Source organism: Pollachius pollachius (genome assembly GCF_949987615.1).
Source record: "Pollachius pollachius genome assembly, chromosome: 11".
Taxonomy (NCBI): domain Eukaryota; kingdom Metazoa; phylum Chordata; class Actinopteri; order Gadiformes; family Gadidae; genus Pollachius; species Pollachius pollachius.
In genome coordinates, this window is record NC_136944.1 from 10,650,905 (window position 1) to 10,670,194 (window position 19,290).

The window sequence follows — 19,290 nt, forward strand, 5'->3', positions numbered from 1 at the left end:
TTCCATAACGTCGGTTTCAATTTGGTACCTATGCCAGACTGCATCTGCTATAGTACAGACCTTTTGGGAATAAGCTGAAGTGTATAGTGTTATAAAATGTATAGTAAGGCACCAGGATGTTCCTGGTTTGACTGTGATGGATTAAGAAGGAACTAAAGTTGAATAACTGTAAGTTAACCTCATATCTTGGATACTGAATACAAGCTGGAGCTAAAATCAAACAGCTATCTGGTTATTTTTCGAGAACCAGAGCTAGTAACATTGCCGGCAATGTTTCTAGGTGGGCACAATTGTAAACGAGTTATGGACAACTTTCAAATAAAACGCATACTGAATATGTTTTTCCTATGTGACGTTAAATACAACATCTGCTTTCTACAAAATGTTGTGAATTAATCAGACACCAGCATATATTTTAATGTAATGGAAAAAATTAACATTCCCACAATGGTCTTTAAAATGTTGGATTCACCTGGAAATATGCTTTCTCCTTTTGTGAAAAAGTTTGAGGATTTGTGTATGTTTGTCATTAAGACTACACAAGCACCCCAGAAGTAAATTTGCAATTACAATTTGAAACAAAACAACACGATGACATCTCAGTAACTCCAGCCCTATTTATGAATACTGGTCAACGTGATAAAGCTTAATTATTTCCATAACTCAATCAAATCTGTTCCATCTTTCCCTTGTTTTACGATACATTGATACGGCATTACCGTAAGCTTCCCTTATTAATTCCTTTGGTCCAGCAGTAAAACACAGAATACATACACAACAATTGAAAAGCTTAATCAATCATATTAATAATAATGATAATTTCAGTGTTCATAACAAACATGATAAAGGATAAAGCCATAACACAATTTAGCTGTACCTATGTGTATGCTGCACAGTCTAATAAAACAACCAACTTCAACCAAAAGCCTCCTCCATTTCCATCTCCCAGTCTTCCATTGTGCTCCCTGGACGATACATATAATCCATATATATGCTCCGCATCAACCCATGGTCACTAGAGGCCTTGCTAGTTCAGCCTCAGAATTCACTGAATTCAGTTTGAATGTCATTGGGGAATGGGGCGGTGGGGAAGGTGGCAATATTTTGGCTTCACCAATGGCAGCCAAAACCCAAAACCCATCCGTGGTTCACCTTCCAATTTTGAAAGTCAAAATATCCGAGGTAGGAGGGGGCTGGGCTGAGTCCTCTTCCTATCCCAAGACCCCACTACCTGTGGCCCGGGCTCCGGAGGGTGGTCGTGTCCCCGGTCAGGTCCTCCTCCACCACGTTGCCGTAGCCCTCCTTCTCCACGCAGCTGGCCAGGACCTGCAGCACCAGACGCAGCCTGCGGTCCATGGCCCTCAGGTGGGGCCGGGTGAGAACGGTAACCAGGCGGTCGCGGAGCAGGGACTCCTCCATCAGGGAGCTCAGCTTGTACTCCTCCTTGGCTAGCAGCTGGAGGCGCAGGTAGGTGGACTTCCTCAACCTGCGACCAAAACGAGAGGTTGAGTTTGTTGGTTACCCTGTATTGTTTGGTCTACTATCGGCGCTAAAATGAGCGTAGCAATGTAACATCTGTTCAAAGACCATAGAGACAATGAGCTGGTTGGATAACCAAGAACAGTATTGCTCTTTAAAAGAAACAGAAACTGTTTTAAGTCAGTAATTGTAACAACTTATTGGGTTATAAGCTTTCTATTGTTAATATTTTACAGTACACATGTATGCCGGAGGGCGCAGCAGAATGTTGAAATGTAAATCAGACTTACCTGCAGCACTGGCTGAGAGGTACAAGGATGGACACTTCATCGTGGGAGTGCTTTCCAAACCTATTGGGGAAATCCGACAGATCACACAGGCACTTAACATCCTCCTTTTAATATCTATGCCTGCGTTGACAAATTCACTAAATTCGTCCAAAATCCATCATAAACGCTAAGTACAAGCGTTGAACATTTACACGCCACAAAGAGACACTAAGCTACACGCTGCTTACCATTAAACCGGAAGGCTGTCTCTAACCATAGAGACCTATGATCCAAGAGAGAACAAACTCTAATGTTAGGAACAGCTCTGTTTCTGTTCCCCTTTTCCTTACCCTCTCCCATTGTCCAGGTGAATTATAAAGGTGTCGTTGCCAAACTTCTCAAACGTTTCATAGTGGTGACGATCCATGTTACCTGTTTCGACAAAGAGTGGATGCTTTGAGAAAGTAACACATTTGTGTACGCTTCCGCCTTCATTGTCTATTATTATCATCTAAACCCCCATCTTTTATTTAACTGATACCGTTTCCCTTGAAGTCAGACCCTTAATTAGATTGCCTATGAGTTGAATTTTGATTTGGTCATTAGTTTTAAGCTGTAATATTGTGCGTTGAAAGAGACAGTTGATGGTGTCCTTCTCTGCTCACCCATGAGGAAGTCAAAGACGGTCATGTCCATCACGTCCAGGAGTCGTGTTCCCCTGTCGTAAGGAGGTGTCTGCTTCACCACGTCACAGTAGTCTGGGTCCACCTCCCACCTGTCCACACACACACACACACACACACACACACACGGACACACACACACACACACACACGCACACACACACACACACGGACACACACGGACACGGACACACACACACACACACACGGACACACGGACACACACGGACACACACACACACACACACACACAGACACACACACACACACACGGAAACACACACACACACACACACACGGACACACGGACACGGATCAACACACACACACACACACGCACACACACACACACACACACACGGACACACGGACACACGCACACACACGGACACACAAACGAACACAGACACACACACACGGACACACACACACACACACACACACACACACACACACACGGACACACGGACACACACACACACACACAGACACATGGACACACACACACACACGGACACATGGACACACACACACACACACACATACACACACACACACACACACACACACACACACACACAGAAAAAGAAGAGTGGCTTGAAATGCTAGCTAAGATTCAACATTCAAACACAAAAAAGTCTTGAAAAGTACGATTAAACAAGAGGTAGAAATCCCTGCGATCCGTTGTGTTTGCGTTGTGTCAGAACTCACTCTGCTTTCTTGCGCTTGTGGTAGGACCTCCTCCAGGGGTTCCTCCAGGTCTTCCTCTTGGCCAGGGCCAGGTCGGGCAGGAAGGCGGCCAGGGAGCCCTCTATCTGGTCGGGCTTCCCGCACAGAGCGTGCTCCGTGGAGCAGTAGTAGGAGCACTCGCCATAGAAACAGATGTTGTTGGCTGCATGTGGGACGGGTGGAAGGAGGAAGGTATCATAATTAGATATCATCTAGTATGTTATCACATTAGTACACAATCAAATATTCCCTACTCAACTTGACAAAAATAGGGTTTGGTAGGTTCTTGGAAGATATTTGGCACAAAATGGTGTAGTGCATTTAGCCATTGTCTCAATTGAATTTTTTTTAACTAATGTACGTGTTTGTGACATTTAGGTGAGGTGCTGTACTTAAACGGAATAAGTGATATTGAGTTAAATCCTAGCCAGTTACGGTGTTATATGTATTCTCGGATTGTTTTTAACTTAAGTTTCTTTGGTTTGCTAACTCTAAGGCCTCTAAAGCAGTGGAGTACCCATAGGGGTATTTTGGAGCAATGCAGGGAGTACCCCAGGGGGTAATAAAAACAGAAAACAGTCTCTTTCTTTTCCGTCCTGAGCAAGTTTGAATTCTGAAAGCTAGACAGGAAATGGAAAAGTGGTTGAAAGGAGAATCTGTGAAAAATAAACTGCATCCAGAAACCAAAATGTCAGTTTCATGAAGAATATATTTTATATGGGATTCAGGTCTACATGCCCTGACCCTTCCCACAGAACCACTGCTCTAAAGAATACACGGTGCTATACTGCCACCCAGTGGCAAACCATGGTAGCTGCATTTAATATAATATGCCAAAAGCAACATTTTCCTGCTGTCGTTACACTGATAGTACAAATGAATGCTTTTACTGTCTACATAAACTCTCCCAGCAACAGATAGTTACACCCAGAATTGCATTCTGGCCCCTTCATCACCAACTATTGTGGGACCTACCTGGCGAGATAAAGAAGGTTCTCCAGAGCTTCTTGTCCCTCGTCACGTCTCTGATCTCCCGCGTCATATTGACTAGCCTCCCAGCCACCGGGGGCACTCTACGGAAGTCCAGGATCCTGTAGGGACAGAGAGCGATTGTGTCAGAGAGAGATATAGAGAGAGGGATAGAGTGATATTGATGTTGAGAGGTAGGGAGAGAGAGACGAAGATAAGTTCGTAAGTTCGCCAAAATAAATAAATAAATAAAGTAAGAAATTAAGAACATAAGAAGAAAACATTAGATTGGAGAAAGCATTGTGCAAATTTCACATGGATTATTATGTATTACTTGGCTTTCTGTATAATAATACAGAACGTTGCATGACTAAAGAAAGGCAGATGTTCTATTTTTGAGTTATGTATCGCCATGACCTCAGTATTTTCTTGGCCACTGTAACTGCACAAGTTGTTCTCATTAGTACTGTGTCTACCAGACACACAGGCTAAGAGGTTTGCTAACGCTAATATAAGGTTTAGAACGGCAGGAAAAGCTGAAAACGGCGCTGAAGTAGCAAGGTTACTTTTAGTCAGGTGTATTTAGTATTCATCCATTAACATGGATGAATACATGTTTGGATTATTGACATCTTAATCTTTTTTTTTTTTTATACAAAAACAATAGAGAAATCCCTTTTCATTTAGTTTGCATTGTCAAGAAAAACACAAAGACACATTTGATCTCATGTCTGTTTTGCCATCCATGTCAAAATTTCAGTAGGGAAAAAAAAAACATTTCAACAAACATGCACACACTACACTCACACACACACACACACACACACACACACACACACAGACACACACACACACACACACACACACGCACACACCCTCACATACAAGCGAACATTCCCTCCATCTTAAGTTAATCAGGATCCCTTCTTGATTTCTCTATCAATTTCCTCCTCTCTTTTGTTGCCTGTACCGTCTCAGAAGCTGCCCAACACAGCTCCTCTGCAGACCAACACCTGCCTATTGAAAGCACCCCAGACAACACGGCCCCTAACCCAACACCGGCTCCATTCAGGGACACCCACTCTCATTCCGACTAGAATATCAGTGGCCCAGCGACCCGGGTCCCTGTACCGTCTCAGGCTAAGCATCCTGGGAGCTGGGGGGTGGACAGACGGATGGAAAGACGAACAGAGTTGTTTCAGATTGCTGAAACCCAAGACCAAAGAGGAAGGCATTCAAGAGCTGCTAAAGAAAACGGCACTGTCATGTAGTGTTCCGAATTACAAAGGGTTATCTGTATGTGTTTGCATGTGGGTCGGTGATAGCGTGTGTGAAGGTGTGTGTGTGGGATGCATTTGGTATCGCAACCGCTCCGGAACTTTATACAGTCAGAACGTCAGGAAGCAAGTTATTTTGCTATCCAACTAACTAGCTAGCTCACTAACAAAAAAAACTAACATGCATGAATATTTCTCATTCCTAATCACTTGATTTCTGATAATGAAATGCAGAGACGTACAGTCCTAAAGTTTGTTTCTTTGTCGATACATTCACATGAACAAACAAACCTCAACAAAAAAAAAAATGACCAGGGAAACCAAAATTGGTACCGCCCTGGTTACTAAAGAGATGTTTTCCTCCTTTCATTTTAGTTTATCCCCCTCTGGGAAACTACGAATGCCTGTGGAGTGCTAGGATACCAGAGAAAACACATTGGAAGGAAGATTGCACCAAACACCCCTCCTCCTCCTCCTCCTCCTTATCCTCATTCCACATTCCGGAGCGAAGCAGCCATGAAGTCGTAACCTGTGCTCCAGACGAGAGCTCGCAACCGCATCCGGAAGGCCGGCGATGTGGCCGACAAGGGGCCCTTAAATCACAGGCCTTTTGGTACAGCCTGGACAAAACAAACCAGGGGCCACGCCTCTGTGATTTGTCTGGTTGTGTGGTTGGCAACGTCTCGCCTGCGCTTGCCTGTTTGGCTCTGACCAAGTGTAAGTGCCAGGGAGAAAAGAAAACACACGTTCACACACACGCACACACGCACGCACACACACACACACACAATCATGCACACATACTCACACAATATAGGCAATATACGTACGAATACAAACACACACCAGACATGCATGTGCCCTCTGCTGGGCCGTGTGTAATGTTTTCAGGGAGTTCTGTAGGAATGTGGCACATGGGCCCTGGGTATGTCAATATGTAAGTTTTGCTTGGGCAACAAGACATAAAGTTATGCTTCGACCTTGCCAGCAGCAACAAGCATCCGCAGGCGTGTCTGCCACACTGCAAGAAGGAGCTTCATGTTAGGATTCCAAATGCCAAGAGGGATGCGACTGTGTCCTCAGCAACGTGTGTTGGCAGCAATAGGTGTGAAATTATTATTTGGAGGAGGAGGTCATATCCAGGGAAAAGGATGTGTAAATCTGTTTCGTACACAATGTATTAGAAGGGGAAGCCGGTAGGATAATGTTCACCTGCTAGGCTGGTTGTCTAATCCTTGATGCGATGCATCCCTCATTCATTCTCCTCCTCTGCTTAGCGCCCTTACAAGGCTTACCTCCTTCTTAGTAAAAATAAAAAAACAATAATGTCACCCCCTGTTAACCTTTAACACCGTACAGCTTAATAAAAGTGCATCCGTCTGACTTTGTGGTGACGTTTCGTGTGCATAATGTCAAGGAAATAATGTCATGGATACATTTTTGGTGGAGTGGCTGGTCAATAAATTGGATTATACCACAGCGTTGTAGCATGGATTCTTGAGTCTGATTGTTCAATATTGTAAAGGTGTGCGTTCATTTTCAACAACGGGACTGCCTTTTAACAGTTCTGAATTATGGAACATGACATAGGACATGGGGCACACGCCAAGGCAAATCCAAGGTTTCCTACCACTGCTGAAGAAACGGGACAGCCAGTCTTGGGTTATTCCTTACAAAGAAGGTTGAGGATGGAGATTGAGTAAACGGTCGTCACGGTAAAAGCGTACCTGTCCAGATGGAAGGCAGCGATCTCTGCGTTGTGTCTTTCAAAGTCGGAGAAGTAGAAGAAGTCTGGAGGAGTTTCCTGTTCCCGAGTCTGCCTGGAATACGAGCGCACAAACGCAGTGGGTGAGCCAATGTCTGCGGGAGTAGAGTTAGGGTCTGCAGAACACATGATGGCTTCATTCACAGATTTGTTGATGACAGGAAAGTAATGGAATATAATGATTGAATCATTGATTTGCAAAACATGCAAACAATTTCTAAATCTTGCTCATGCCTTGCAGTATACGATTATTCAATTAATGAATAATCCTTATTTATGAGATATTTTCAAACTTTTTCTCATCTGTTTCCAATATTTAGGACTGAATGATGATCGGCAAAAACAACAACAACAGTGATATAGAATATCAATTATAGTCAGTTTCTGTCCTGCGAACAGCATCTCCTCCTTTCCCCTTTTTCCACATACTCCAAAAAGCTTTTCTTTTGGAGTGTGTTAGTGATGTAATTTGATTGGTTTGGGGCCCTTTCATCCCGTAGTCTATGGGAGGTTTCTCAAGGCCCTTTATGAGTCTTTCCGAGCACAAGATTGAGATGTGTGATAGTCACTACTATGGCCGCGCTTAGGCTGCTGAGCGAGCTATCCCATGTCACCCCTGGGAGCCCTGCGTGCAAGCGTGGGCAGGTTGATGCATCGCACACACACACACACACACACACACAAACACACACACACACAGACACACACACACACACACACACCGTCACAGTCTGCCAAGTTGGCCAAAGACCGGGGTTAGCTGTCTAAAAGACTAGACATGTCTTTGTGTCTCGCTGTCTGTCTGTGTCTACTCTCTCTCTCACTCTCTATCTCTCTCTACCCCTCTCTCTCTCTCTCGCATTTTCTGTATAGGATCTGACTATAAACCTCGAACTAAATCTATTGCTTTTACACAAACACAAACACACATAAACAGAATATGTGAGATCTCCTTTTCTTCTCTTTCCTCTCTCGTCTCTTTTTCTTTGGCAGGCGCTCGGGTTCTTCTGAGACTCAGAACCATTCAGTTGTTCCCAACCAACCAGACAAACGCTGGAGGGATCATTTTACAGTTTGGCGAGGTGGTGGTGATCCCTGTTACATAGCAACACAATCAATCCCAAGATAGCAACCAAAACAGTTGGTTTCACAACTGCCGAAGATCTGCTTTGAGTCGTAGGCATGTGGGTGTGTAAAAAGTACTTTGAAGGTGGTTAAGAGTGAAATTGAAGGCTTCAAGTTCTGTTCATGATCTCCACAAACACACACACATGAATGCAGGGACACAGACACCTGCAGGGACATACCTGCACGCACTCCAGAGCACACACACATACACATACATTCAGTTATGCACACAGAGACACACACACACACACACGCACACACACACAAACGAATAGGGCATGGTTGTTTTCATATTGATGATGACAGGGAGGGGGCAGTAGAGGCAAGCTAAACTCAGTTTCAATGGTTCAATAACCATTAGCACATTCCTTTCTTCTCACTCTTTCTTTCTCTCTCTCCGACTCTTTTTTCCACCTTATCATCTCTTTTTCAACTGACAACTGCTATGTTTGATCTTTCTATAGATTTAGTTATTCTAAAAACTACTTTGATACCAAGGAGAGATGTATTGAAGATACCATGAAAAGAGTTTTGACTTTGATATTCGTGAACATCTACTGATGTGAAAATGGAGGGCAAGGTAACTCCCACACTGACAAACACACAAACACATACATAGGCCATGCAGTATAATACACACACACCCACACAACCACACAACCACACACCCACATCCACACACACACACGCCGAACACAAACACGCATAACATCAACATACACACACAAATACACCCACACACAAACATTCACACATGCGCACATAGTGTAGCAAAAACAAGAGCTATCTGTAAGTACATGTTCTTACTGTTTTGTGCTTCCCTTGGGTTAAGGCTCTTCTGCCAAAGCAGTCTATCCTTGTTCTTAACAGTGGTGCTAACAATGGATCCATATCGGCAGGCTCCTCTGTTGTCTGTCTCTTGCTCTATGGCTAACTGAACGTGTGTCTGCAAGGTGTGTCAAATATTCAATACAAAGACATGCAAAGATTTATAGATACAGGCATAAACACACACACACACACACACACACACACACACACACACACACACACACACACACACACACACACAAACGCAACAGGAAGAACACAAGCTAGAGAGTTTCTGAGTGACTTGAGTGTGGTTAATAGGAAGAACGCAACAAACTCATCTCCCACACACACACACCCCCCCCCACACACAAACATACCCGGCTCTTCAAATAGTTCCGTTACATAACTCTCTTAATAAATAAATCTTCAATTTGATCTTCAAATCTTCAAGATTATTTTACTTTTTTGAGCTCCGGACGGCAGAGTCATCCCTTATAACCGGCGTAGAGACAACCTGTTCAATGCATTGTTTCCTTCTTCAAAAAAATTAGACACCGAATTGTTAACGATTAGCATGCTACATCCAGAAAACCTCCACCTTCCCAAAAAGGTGGAGTTGCAGTGCCTCACATAGGGGTAGGTGGACCGGGTAAAGACCGGCGGTGGGAGAACACTCTCAAACCTGATTTTGTTTTATTCTAAATAAAATATTCACATGCATTACGGAACCTCTATTTCAGTCAAACATCGCAATAAAACCTCTACCACTATTTAAGGGATAATGTACGACAAGCCGGGAATTATCACAAAATAAACCCAGACAGGGTGACGCAGAACCCCATAGTAAGCGGAGGGGTCTTGAATTATTATGTATATCACATAAATATAATAACAACAATAGAAAATATATATTGCTTCCACTAATAAAATATAGTCCCTCAGATTCAACAGTTTGAAATAGTGTCCACAGCGACGGACTGTTTGACCACTGAATACCGAAATAGAACAAGCGGCCAACAGAACTAACAGCGGCTTACATTTTTCAGAAAAAATAAATCCCTTCCTCACCTCCCCTGTCGGTGGGCCAAAGTGCACGTAAGATTGCTCATATGTTTATACATATGGACATTGTTTCTGCATGGCAAGATGACGTCGCCACTACTCTGGAGTGAATGGCTATCTAACTCTACTCTACTCTGCAATTTTCCCTTCTTGATATTTACCCACAGTTGGTGTTATTTCTTTCCCCAAGTGCCTCGTCCCTGATTTTCCTGCTCCTCCTCCATAATTGACTGGCAATTATACTGGTTGATGAAGCACTTGGGCAACTGCTTGGTGGGGTTGTCGGCTGGGCCTCTACTTCCATTGTAGCACCTGAAAGTCACAGAAAGTACCATAGAGGAGCAATGGAATTACAGCCGGCGTTATGGGAGCGTTTTTCCACACACAATCTTGTGTGAGTGAACCGTGGCTCACCTGCTCGCTCTCAGCATGCGTATGAGAAAGGTATAAGAATCCTGTTAGTGGATTCTCACTCTTCGTTGACAATGGTCAATCTCTGTGTGAGAGAGGGCCTCTGGAAGTTGTGAAAAATATTTTGGATACATGTCCATCAAGGGACCAAGTCTGTGTTTGAAAGAGCACTTTGTTACACTACATTGCATTTCATCGCATTACATTACATGCTGCATGTTTTGCAGTTCCCCACAGCAATATTCTCACAGTCAAACCGCATAATTTGATTAGGTTAAATACATCAAACTGAATAAACGCTTAACAAAATCCATTAATGACAGATGTCAAATTTAATCTGTGGGGGGACAATTTTACATATTGATTGTGTAATCTCTGATAAATCCAACAACCAAATGACTGCAGTCACTCCTGCTGTCCTTCCACTTTGTGCATCATTAATTATTTAAATAATTACAAAACAGAATAATTACTTAATTAAAGAATAACATGGAAAAAACAATCATCAGCACAATTCATATGTAATAGAATAAGCCTGAGTGGACAAAATTCCCCCTGGTCTACTGTGATTTGTAAATAAACCCTTTGATGGTCTGATAAGTACTATGCTGACTGCTAGAGAGACACGCAGTCTAGGGAGAGGGTACCAGCTGAAAGGTTTTTAGGTGGAGGTTACATTGATTATATTTTGACTCCCTGCTGAAAGGTTCTGGGTTCAAACCCCAATGTAACCAGTCTACCTGCGTCCTTCGGCAAGACGCCTTAACCCCTACACCTGTTCTTAAATGACATGTATCTGAATTCACTGAACGGTGCTTTGGAAAAGCAGGATAAAAGTAAACAACTCTTTCTGTACATGGTTCAAAATCTATCATCCTGATGGATAGTGATTTGCAGAATTATTTTACACTATTTTAAGCTATAGCATCAATGCACTGGTCTTTTGCGTGTGACTAAAAAACACCTCATGACCATGTATAATACCAACTTCTTGAATCTGTTGTAATTCTTCATCCCCCATACTGTTTCCCAATTCACCTTCCTCCCTCCCCACCCATTCTTCCTCAATTGCTATCCTCCTGTTGTCGTCTCTCTCTCTTGTCCCCTTTCATCATCGACAACAGCTCTTCCTCTAGCCAAGCTTCTCCGCCACATTTACATTTTTTGTGTCCATCTCATGGTGGATTATACCTTCAATGTGATCGCAGGCTACAATCCTACCCAGGTGGAAACACTCCGTCAGTGTTAAGGGATGATTTATGCAGAAAACATATGCGGCGGAAAACTCAATGGGATTTGGCAGAAATAACGTGTAACCCCAGTGTTAAATACACATGTGGAGAAATTGTGTTAATTGTGAACGTCAGCAAGTATTTGCTGCTCTTTATTCAAGTCATGTTTCTACCTGTATCTTTTGCACCGTGTCCTTTTTCGTCCGCTTTTGCTGAATTGTATACAGTTGCTTGATGCTCTCAATGTAAAAATCATAAAGTGATGACATGACTAAATGGGCTCTGATTGTCTGTCTGCCTAGTGGAAAATAGGGTTTTGACCAGGAAGAAGTTGTCATGTATTTATAAGAAGCACTCTGTATTTTTCTCTGTCCTGTACCTGTATCTGTACGGCTCTGACATATATAGAGCAGCACAGATACCCACAGCGTCGTAGTGGTATTGCGAGTCAATAATGGCTCTTTCAACACTTTTAAGTGTTGTGTTCTGATTCCTATTCATTTTCAGTCAAGAGGTATTAGATGTCCTGAGGAACTTGCAACAGAGTTGGCCTCGTTGAAGAGTATGTGTCTCACTATGCTCACATCACCACATTTAAGGATGGTTAAGTGATCAACTAAAACTGATGGCATGATGATGGCTATCTAATCTAAATCAAAGCATCTAACTGTTCAGTCAATATGTATGTCAATGAACATGCCACAACCGTGAGGGTGATTAAAGACGATAGCCGATATTTATTAAATGTTTGAATTTGTCTTACAATTGTATAGCTAGTACATGGAAACATTTCAGTTAATTTCTTCAAACTTCTTCAACAATATTTGTGGCAATCATAAACAATTGGAGTTTTTAGTGGGAAATATGGGAATCCTATATGTCCTATGAATCCATTTTCAAGATCAAAATACCTGAGGGAAAGTTAATACCGAACATATACTTTACAGGCAGTTTATTCAGAAGAAATACATATTATTCGGAAGAAATACATATACTGTACACCAACAGGAATGAGGATTCCCAGGATTTTTTCCCTGACCAGCTGTCCCTGTCCGTCATGCATACACACACACTGAAAACCGAAAGATGTGCAAATGGCTTTCCCATAGCATTTTTTGTATTCCGAGATATGCTATATGAAGTACTGACACTAGTAAGAAAACAACTATATTAACACAGAGCATCAGTCAGTTGAAGGAATCTAATTATATCTTTTATGATATAATTAAATTCCTGCAAAAGTGATGAAACGTTTATGGTTGCTAGGTAACCACTTGGATTATATTAGTTGAAATGTGAATAACATGGCAACTATAATCACAAATCCCTTTCCTGTCATCGTCGTAAGTGAAATTTTTTAATGTTGATGCATTGCATTTGTATGTTGTATGCCATGGCACAAGGCTTAAGCAGACAGCATATGTCTAGCTGTTTAAGCTCTTTAATTATTTTTCTGGCACTTCTTTATGGAAGCATAAATGTAGCAAAATTCTAATGGCAATGCAATTTGCAATTCAATAAGTCATTGCATTATGCAATTGACAATTCATTATGCAATTTAATAATGTCATTTCAAAATGTTATTCAAAGTGTATTTTAATATGCAAAGTGACAATGAAATCCTCAATTCAATTTGATAAAGTTATCACAATAAAAATTATCATTATATTATTATTATTATTATTATTATTATATTAGGTATGGTTGTATATTCAAAGTGTTATACACTTTGAATAACGCATTTTCAAATGAAATTATAAAAATTGCATAATGAATTGTCAATTGCATAATGCAATGACTTATTGAATTGCAAATTGCTTTGCCATTTGAATTTTGCTACATGTATGCTTCCATACCTTCTTGCACATTAAAGATATTTTAACTTGTCGAAATCTCTGCAGCTGACAGCAATGTGAACAATGTATGGGATTAGTCCAATAATCAAGGCATGCCTGATTTATATGGATATTCACCGCATGGAGACCCCACTAGTCTTAACAAATGGAAAATTCTGTTTACAAATCCAAACAGCTTTGAGTATAAAACAAGTTTGTCTGCAGAGAACTGTGTCGACCAGCCCTGAAAAAGTCATGGTAGCTTTCAGCCCTTTACCTTTAATAAGGATCTGAAACACTTCTCCCCCCCCCCCCCCATCAGGGTCACTGCTGGCCGTTTCGGGGGGGGGGAGGGGAGCCTCTTTTTATATATTAGGTAAAAACATATAATTGCCGAAATTGAGTGATAGGTTATGCAATTAAGAAAAAACAACGGTGGGCCTCTTCATAACTAATTAATATATATTTTTAATTCAATAATGTTATAATTATTTATATTTTTTTTACAAACCATAATTTTTGGTGCCCCCCCAAAGGTACTTGGTGCCCTACGCACTCTGCGTACTCTGCGTATAGGGAGCGGCGGGCCTGCCCCCCATCCTTGTTTCTGACTATGACTAACCCTAACATTATGTGTGTTAATAGTCTTGTGCTATGTCGAACCTGTCTTTCTGTCCATACAGAAAATCGATGGGTATTAAGTACAGAGTCTCTCGCTCGCTTTTTGTGTCTCTCCGTCTCTCTCACATGCACAAATCCTCCCACCGAGCCCTCACTGTCTCACTTAACAACACTATCTACCCCACACCTACCCCCATTATTCAGAACCACATGAAAGATGATGACTAATGTCCCTTTTCCACCGGCGGGTACGCTTCGGACCCAGCACGCCTCAGCCCAGTAGTGAGGGTGCGGTATAGCACAGGTCAGTTACGGCTCGAGTTTCCACCGCCGACAGTACCCTTATGGTAGGGCGGGGTTTAAGCCGTAAGGCGATAGCCACGGGAGCTACGTAAACATTGTGACCTCATAGCAGCCCCACACAGTGTAGCCTGCTAATAAATCCAAAGAAAAAGAAGAACGCACACAATGAACAAAGAGCAACAATGAAGTACGTCCAAGAAGGACGGCAAACTTTTGCGCGACATTTTCTTCAATAAACGAAGTTTTCGCCATTGTCCAGAAATACCTTGCGGGTCATTTCTTTGTTTGTTATTATCCCCCTGTCGCACGGAAGAACGATTCTGTCGACCAATCGCCGAATGTGTGTAGTTCGAACTTGCCGGTGTTACACCGAATTCTGCAACCCACCGAAAAGTGTGACCCCAGGGGGCGCTGTTGCATATTTTTTGCAATATGCACGAGTTTGAAGTGTAGACAGGCATGACAAAAACAAATAAAACATAAGATCTCCCCCCAACCAATTACCTTTTTATTAAAGGTGCTTAATAAATGCATTTGTTTTGATTTGTTAGCATTTTACTGACCTATACAATGCTAGGGCGTTTAGTACAGTCCTTCGCCGTTGCTTCTTTACCCATACAAATCTAGTCAGTGTTAAATTACGCTGATTTACCTTTGAGCATTTCCTATTATAGGCTACTGTGTAAAACGCTGTTTAGAAACAATGTTAGTATCAAGAAGAGAAAGACCCACCGGTGGGGGGAGATCTTATGTTTTATTTATGTTTTCGTTATAATGCAAACGAGAATGTGCAACAGCGCCCGCTGGGGTCACACTTTTCGGTGGGTCGCAGAATTCGGGGTAACATCGGCACCCTATCAGGCGTCTCAGTACCCCAAAGGAGTACTGCAAGACGAGTACGGATCAGTATGGCTCCGTCCGGTCACACCCACTTTTGGCGGTGGAAACGCGCACATTTGCAGACTGAACCGACCCGAACCCTCCGGTGGAAATGCGCCATAAACAGGTCAATTGCAAAGACAGAAAAACATGACCAAATATTCCTTGGGCTACATCATAAGCTCACTCCTAAATTAATAATTGTTTTAATTCAGTATGGGTCTTTTCTTCATTTTTGTCTCTCAAAGCATGCATCAGATCCAGGAATAACGGTTGAACAGAGTTAAAATGAACAATGAGAAAAAAATTCCCTTTTACAGGGTAAAAGTTCAGCTCTGCTGGCAGAATCAGCACAAATTGGCAGCAGAGAGGGTTGTGAAACATGCTTAAAAAACGATTCTCACAGAGCTTTATTTGAAAAATGTCTTCGCTGACAGGTTCCACAAAAAATAGCCTTAGAGGAAAATCTTTTTAAGAGCCCTCCAACCTTCACTACAAAAAATGGAAACATTTTCAGTAAAATGTCCTGAGTCCTACAGCTATTGACAAGATGGATGAAAATGATGGATCAGACAAACCAATAATTCTTTATGTGTCTATGTGTGTGTGTTCTTACTTTGTGTGTCTCAAGCGGGCAGCACACCTCAAAATAATTGGATAATTTCGGCTGGCCTAGGCTGAAGAAGTTCTTTGCAGAGAAACTCTATACTGAATGTGTTTTTAGTTTGGTCACTGAATGTTCCATTTGTGAGGACCAGTTGGGTATCCAAGGAGACAGGAAATCAATTGCAGAAATATAAAATAAAAAATCGTGACTGCCTTGTTTTTCTCTCAAATCACACCGTGTTGTTTGTGTTGTTAACAGGCAAGGCAATTTCAGCTTGCTAAGTCTGCTCCAACTCATAAGCACCAAGAAATCAGCCTCTGCTACAGTGTCATCATTATGTTAAAATGTCACATGTATAAAGTGATCAAATATGGCAGACGCTATTTCTGGCTTGATCAACTTAAAATAAAACATACAATCTGGCCACATGTGCTTAACTACAAGTGGCTTGGTACTGTATATATTTTTCCTGTTCCTCTTAATTGGTAGAACACAAGGCTCATTCAAGCGCCACTTGTGGGTTCCTGACTGATGGCGAAGAGTACTTGATTGTCTTTTATTTTTTAATTTGTTAATTAATTACCCTAAGAAGATTGTCTGATTGTGCGGGTGTTTTGGTTTAACGTTGTTTTCTCCACCTTCTTCGTTGCTGAGGATTCAGAGGAACACGTTACATGAAAGCATCATGATCATTCCGCACAATATTTTGCTAGGGCTGAACCCAAGCGCTCAATTACAACTGCAAACCGAATTGGTTTTGAGTACCAGGGTACTGTTTCCACGTCAAATTGAGGCAGATATCAAGGGAAAAAAATCAACTTAAATGATATAGAAAAAACAAAAACAACAATAACAGAAGGATAGTATCATCCGACCACAAAATCGACAAGATTTTTCTTGATAAGAAGCTATTTTGTGGTCAAGGATCCAGCAAAGCAACGCTGGTTATTGTTTTCCAACGGGGTTGAGCTTTCCTATTTAGCTCTGTCAATGACCTTGTTGTGCTCGGAGCTTTGTGGTTAGGTGGCTCATGTCCCAAATAGATAGCCATACATCAAGGCGCTAAATGTTGACTCAAATATGTCATTGAGGTCTGTGAATATGTGCCAACAATACAGAGGAAAGTGGTGGCAAAGGGAAAAAAATCTGCTCGAGATGTTTGGTTGCTTCTGTTTACTCTCCTTTCAAAAAGACACAAAGCTTAGCGTATACTGAGAGACCTGAAATTCTCCACAGGTTTATTATTTTTCCCCAAGACATATTGGGCCATATTTTAAACACATTGGGGACTAACTGATTAATTGGAACCTGGGCCAGCTTAACCAGATTCATATCCACTCCATCACATTCAATCATTCACTTGTTTATCATTTGACCACAAGGAAGGGGCCTCAGTGCATGGTTCAGTACAGTACCTCCTCTGTCTTGCACCTCCGTTACTGTCCCGGCACCATAGCCTGGGAGGTGGGGAGTGGTGGGTGTGAGTGAGGGTATTGGTCTCCCTTGATCGGGTTTCATGATACAAGACCTGGCTACTTTCAGCCCTGTCTCCACCCTACCGCCCCCTGACAATAAGCTAAGGTTTTTCAGTCCGTATTGATACACAATGGTTACATTCTCCTCATGCAGCGCCTCTGACCCTCTCATCCTTCCTCGCCCGTCCATGTCTACCTGCCCACAGCTGAGGTGGGAAGCAAGCTGAAGGGATTCATGGCGGGCGGGTGAGGAGTAAGGAGGGGGTCACAAGAAGCCTAATTGCCACCCTGCGTGGGAGAGGCCGGGTCAGTCGAAGGTCTGGGGGACCACAGGGATCGTAATCACCCCTTGCGTGTACCCTAACAAAGGGGTCTCTCTCTCTTTCTCTTCGTGTTCGATGCCGGGAACTGTTGTGTCTTTATTCGGCTTGCGAGGGGTCCCCCGGGTGAACTGTGATTAATCTACCTGGGAAAGGTCATATTTAATGACACCAGAATAGCCACGAAGGGCAGCAAGTTGCACTCGCATGTCTTGTGTTTAAAGGACCTTGACGTGGCGGGTAAAGTGATAACCTGCGACATTTTGAATTCCCCAAAGCACTTAGTGGTCTCAGCATAGTGGTCTCAGTCCGAATTATTTATTTGAATTTATTTGGTATTTTCTAAAGAGCCCATCTTAGCCCAGAGGAGTAGCCTGAAACGTCATCTGTCAATGTAACCTCCCATTCCCCTCCTTAACGATGCAACATTGACCGTTCAATGAGCCATCTCTCCCAACTCCTTACAAAAAACAGAACACAACAAGAACATCCAGGCCACATAGAATCACAAGTATGTTCTATGAATGTATTATTTTGGGATGCAGGAGTTTGTTTACTCAACCTGTTGTTTATTCTCCTGGTTTTGGTTTGCTTGTCAAACTTATTACGAGAGCCTCTATTGTTGGTTCTGCTTTCGTCGTTCCATTATTAAAACTAGTCAACATTATTATGTTCCGACAAAGACAATATAGTATTTAGTTCCTTTCCTCCATCGTACAGAGCTTGAGTTACTGTTGCTAAGTATAAGCCGTGATCACAGATATTAAATGAAGCGGTTGGCATCAACATTTAGGATCCTCCCCCCTGTTCAAATGCTGTGATTAAGAGAACACTCTGAGTTGGAGATGAACCACCTGTGACCACACACATAGCGCTCCACGGCACTTCAGCACAGCGTGGCAGGGCTCGTATCTCCATAAAAATTAATTGCTCCCTTGGAATGTCTACATTTTTGTCTCATCGCGAGACACATGCATCAGACACGCACGGAAAGTAGGGGAATTCCCCATGTGAGGATGTACTCAAGTGGTTGGATAGTACACCTAAACTACATACCAGACAAAATGATCAAATTAAGACAGAGAGAAAAGAGTGAGAGACACACAGGATTTCGAGAGCTGCATTTTCTTTTAACTTTACAAAGTTAAGAGGAAAGGAATATAGAAAATCTGCAAACGTAGAACACTGTAGTTCACTTTGATTGTTCTAATTCTTTTCTGTTATTTTCCGCTCAGTTCAGACTCCAGATCCCACCGGGCGCTCAAGACTGATACACACTAGTGACCTCTCATATCTGAGTTACATAACAACTTCTTAAGCAAACCTTCTTAAACAGATACACACAAGCATAAACACACAATTGTGCACACACAAATACACAAACACACTCTTACACACACATGAACAAACAAACACACACACGCACACACAAA

The 19,290-nt window shown here is 42.3% G+C and overlaps 1 protein-coding gene across 2 annotated transcripts in view; it reads right to left on the reverse strand.

The window, feature by feature from the left end:
• Positions 1–1,007: 1,007 nt before the first annotated feature.
• Positions 1,008–19,290, reverse strand: part of fam20ca (FAM20C golgi associated secretory pathway kinase a) — a gene marked incomplete at its 5' end in the record, with an annotated part of 36,838 nt that continues 18,555 nt past the window's right edge. For both annotated transcript variants that reach the window (XM_079747175.1, XM_079747176.1), the window contains 7 exons: positions 1,008–1,486; positions 1,770–1,829; positions 2,099–2,180; positions 2,414–2,523; positions 3,143–3,323; positions 4,136–4,251; positions 7,134–7,226. In XM_079747175.1, coding sequence (XP_079603301.1) covers positions 1,228–1,486; positions 1,770–1,829; positions 2,099–2,180; positions 2,414–2,523; positions 3,143–3,323; positions 4,136–4,251; positions 7,134–7,226 — 901 coding nt within the window. In that variant the 3' untranslated portion in view covers positions 1,008–1,227. The remainder of the gene's footprint in view (positions 1,487–1,769; positions 1,830–2,098; positions 2,181–2,413; positions 2,524–3,142; positions 3,324–4,135; positions 4,252–7,133; positions 7,227–19,290) is intronic.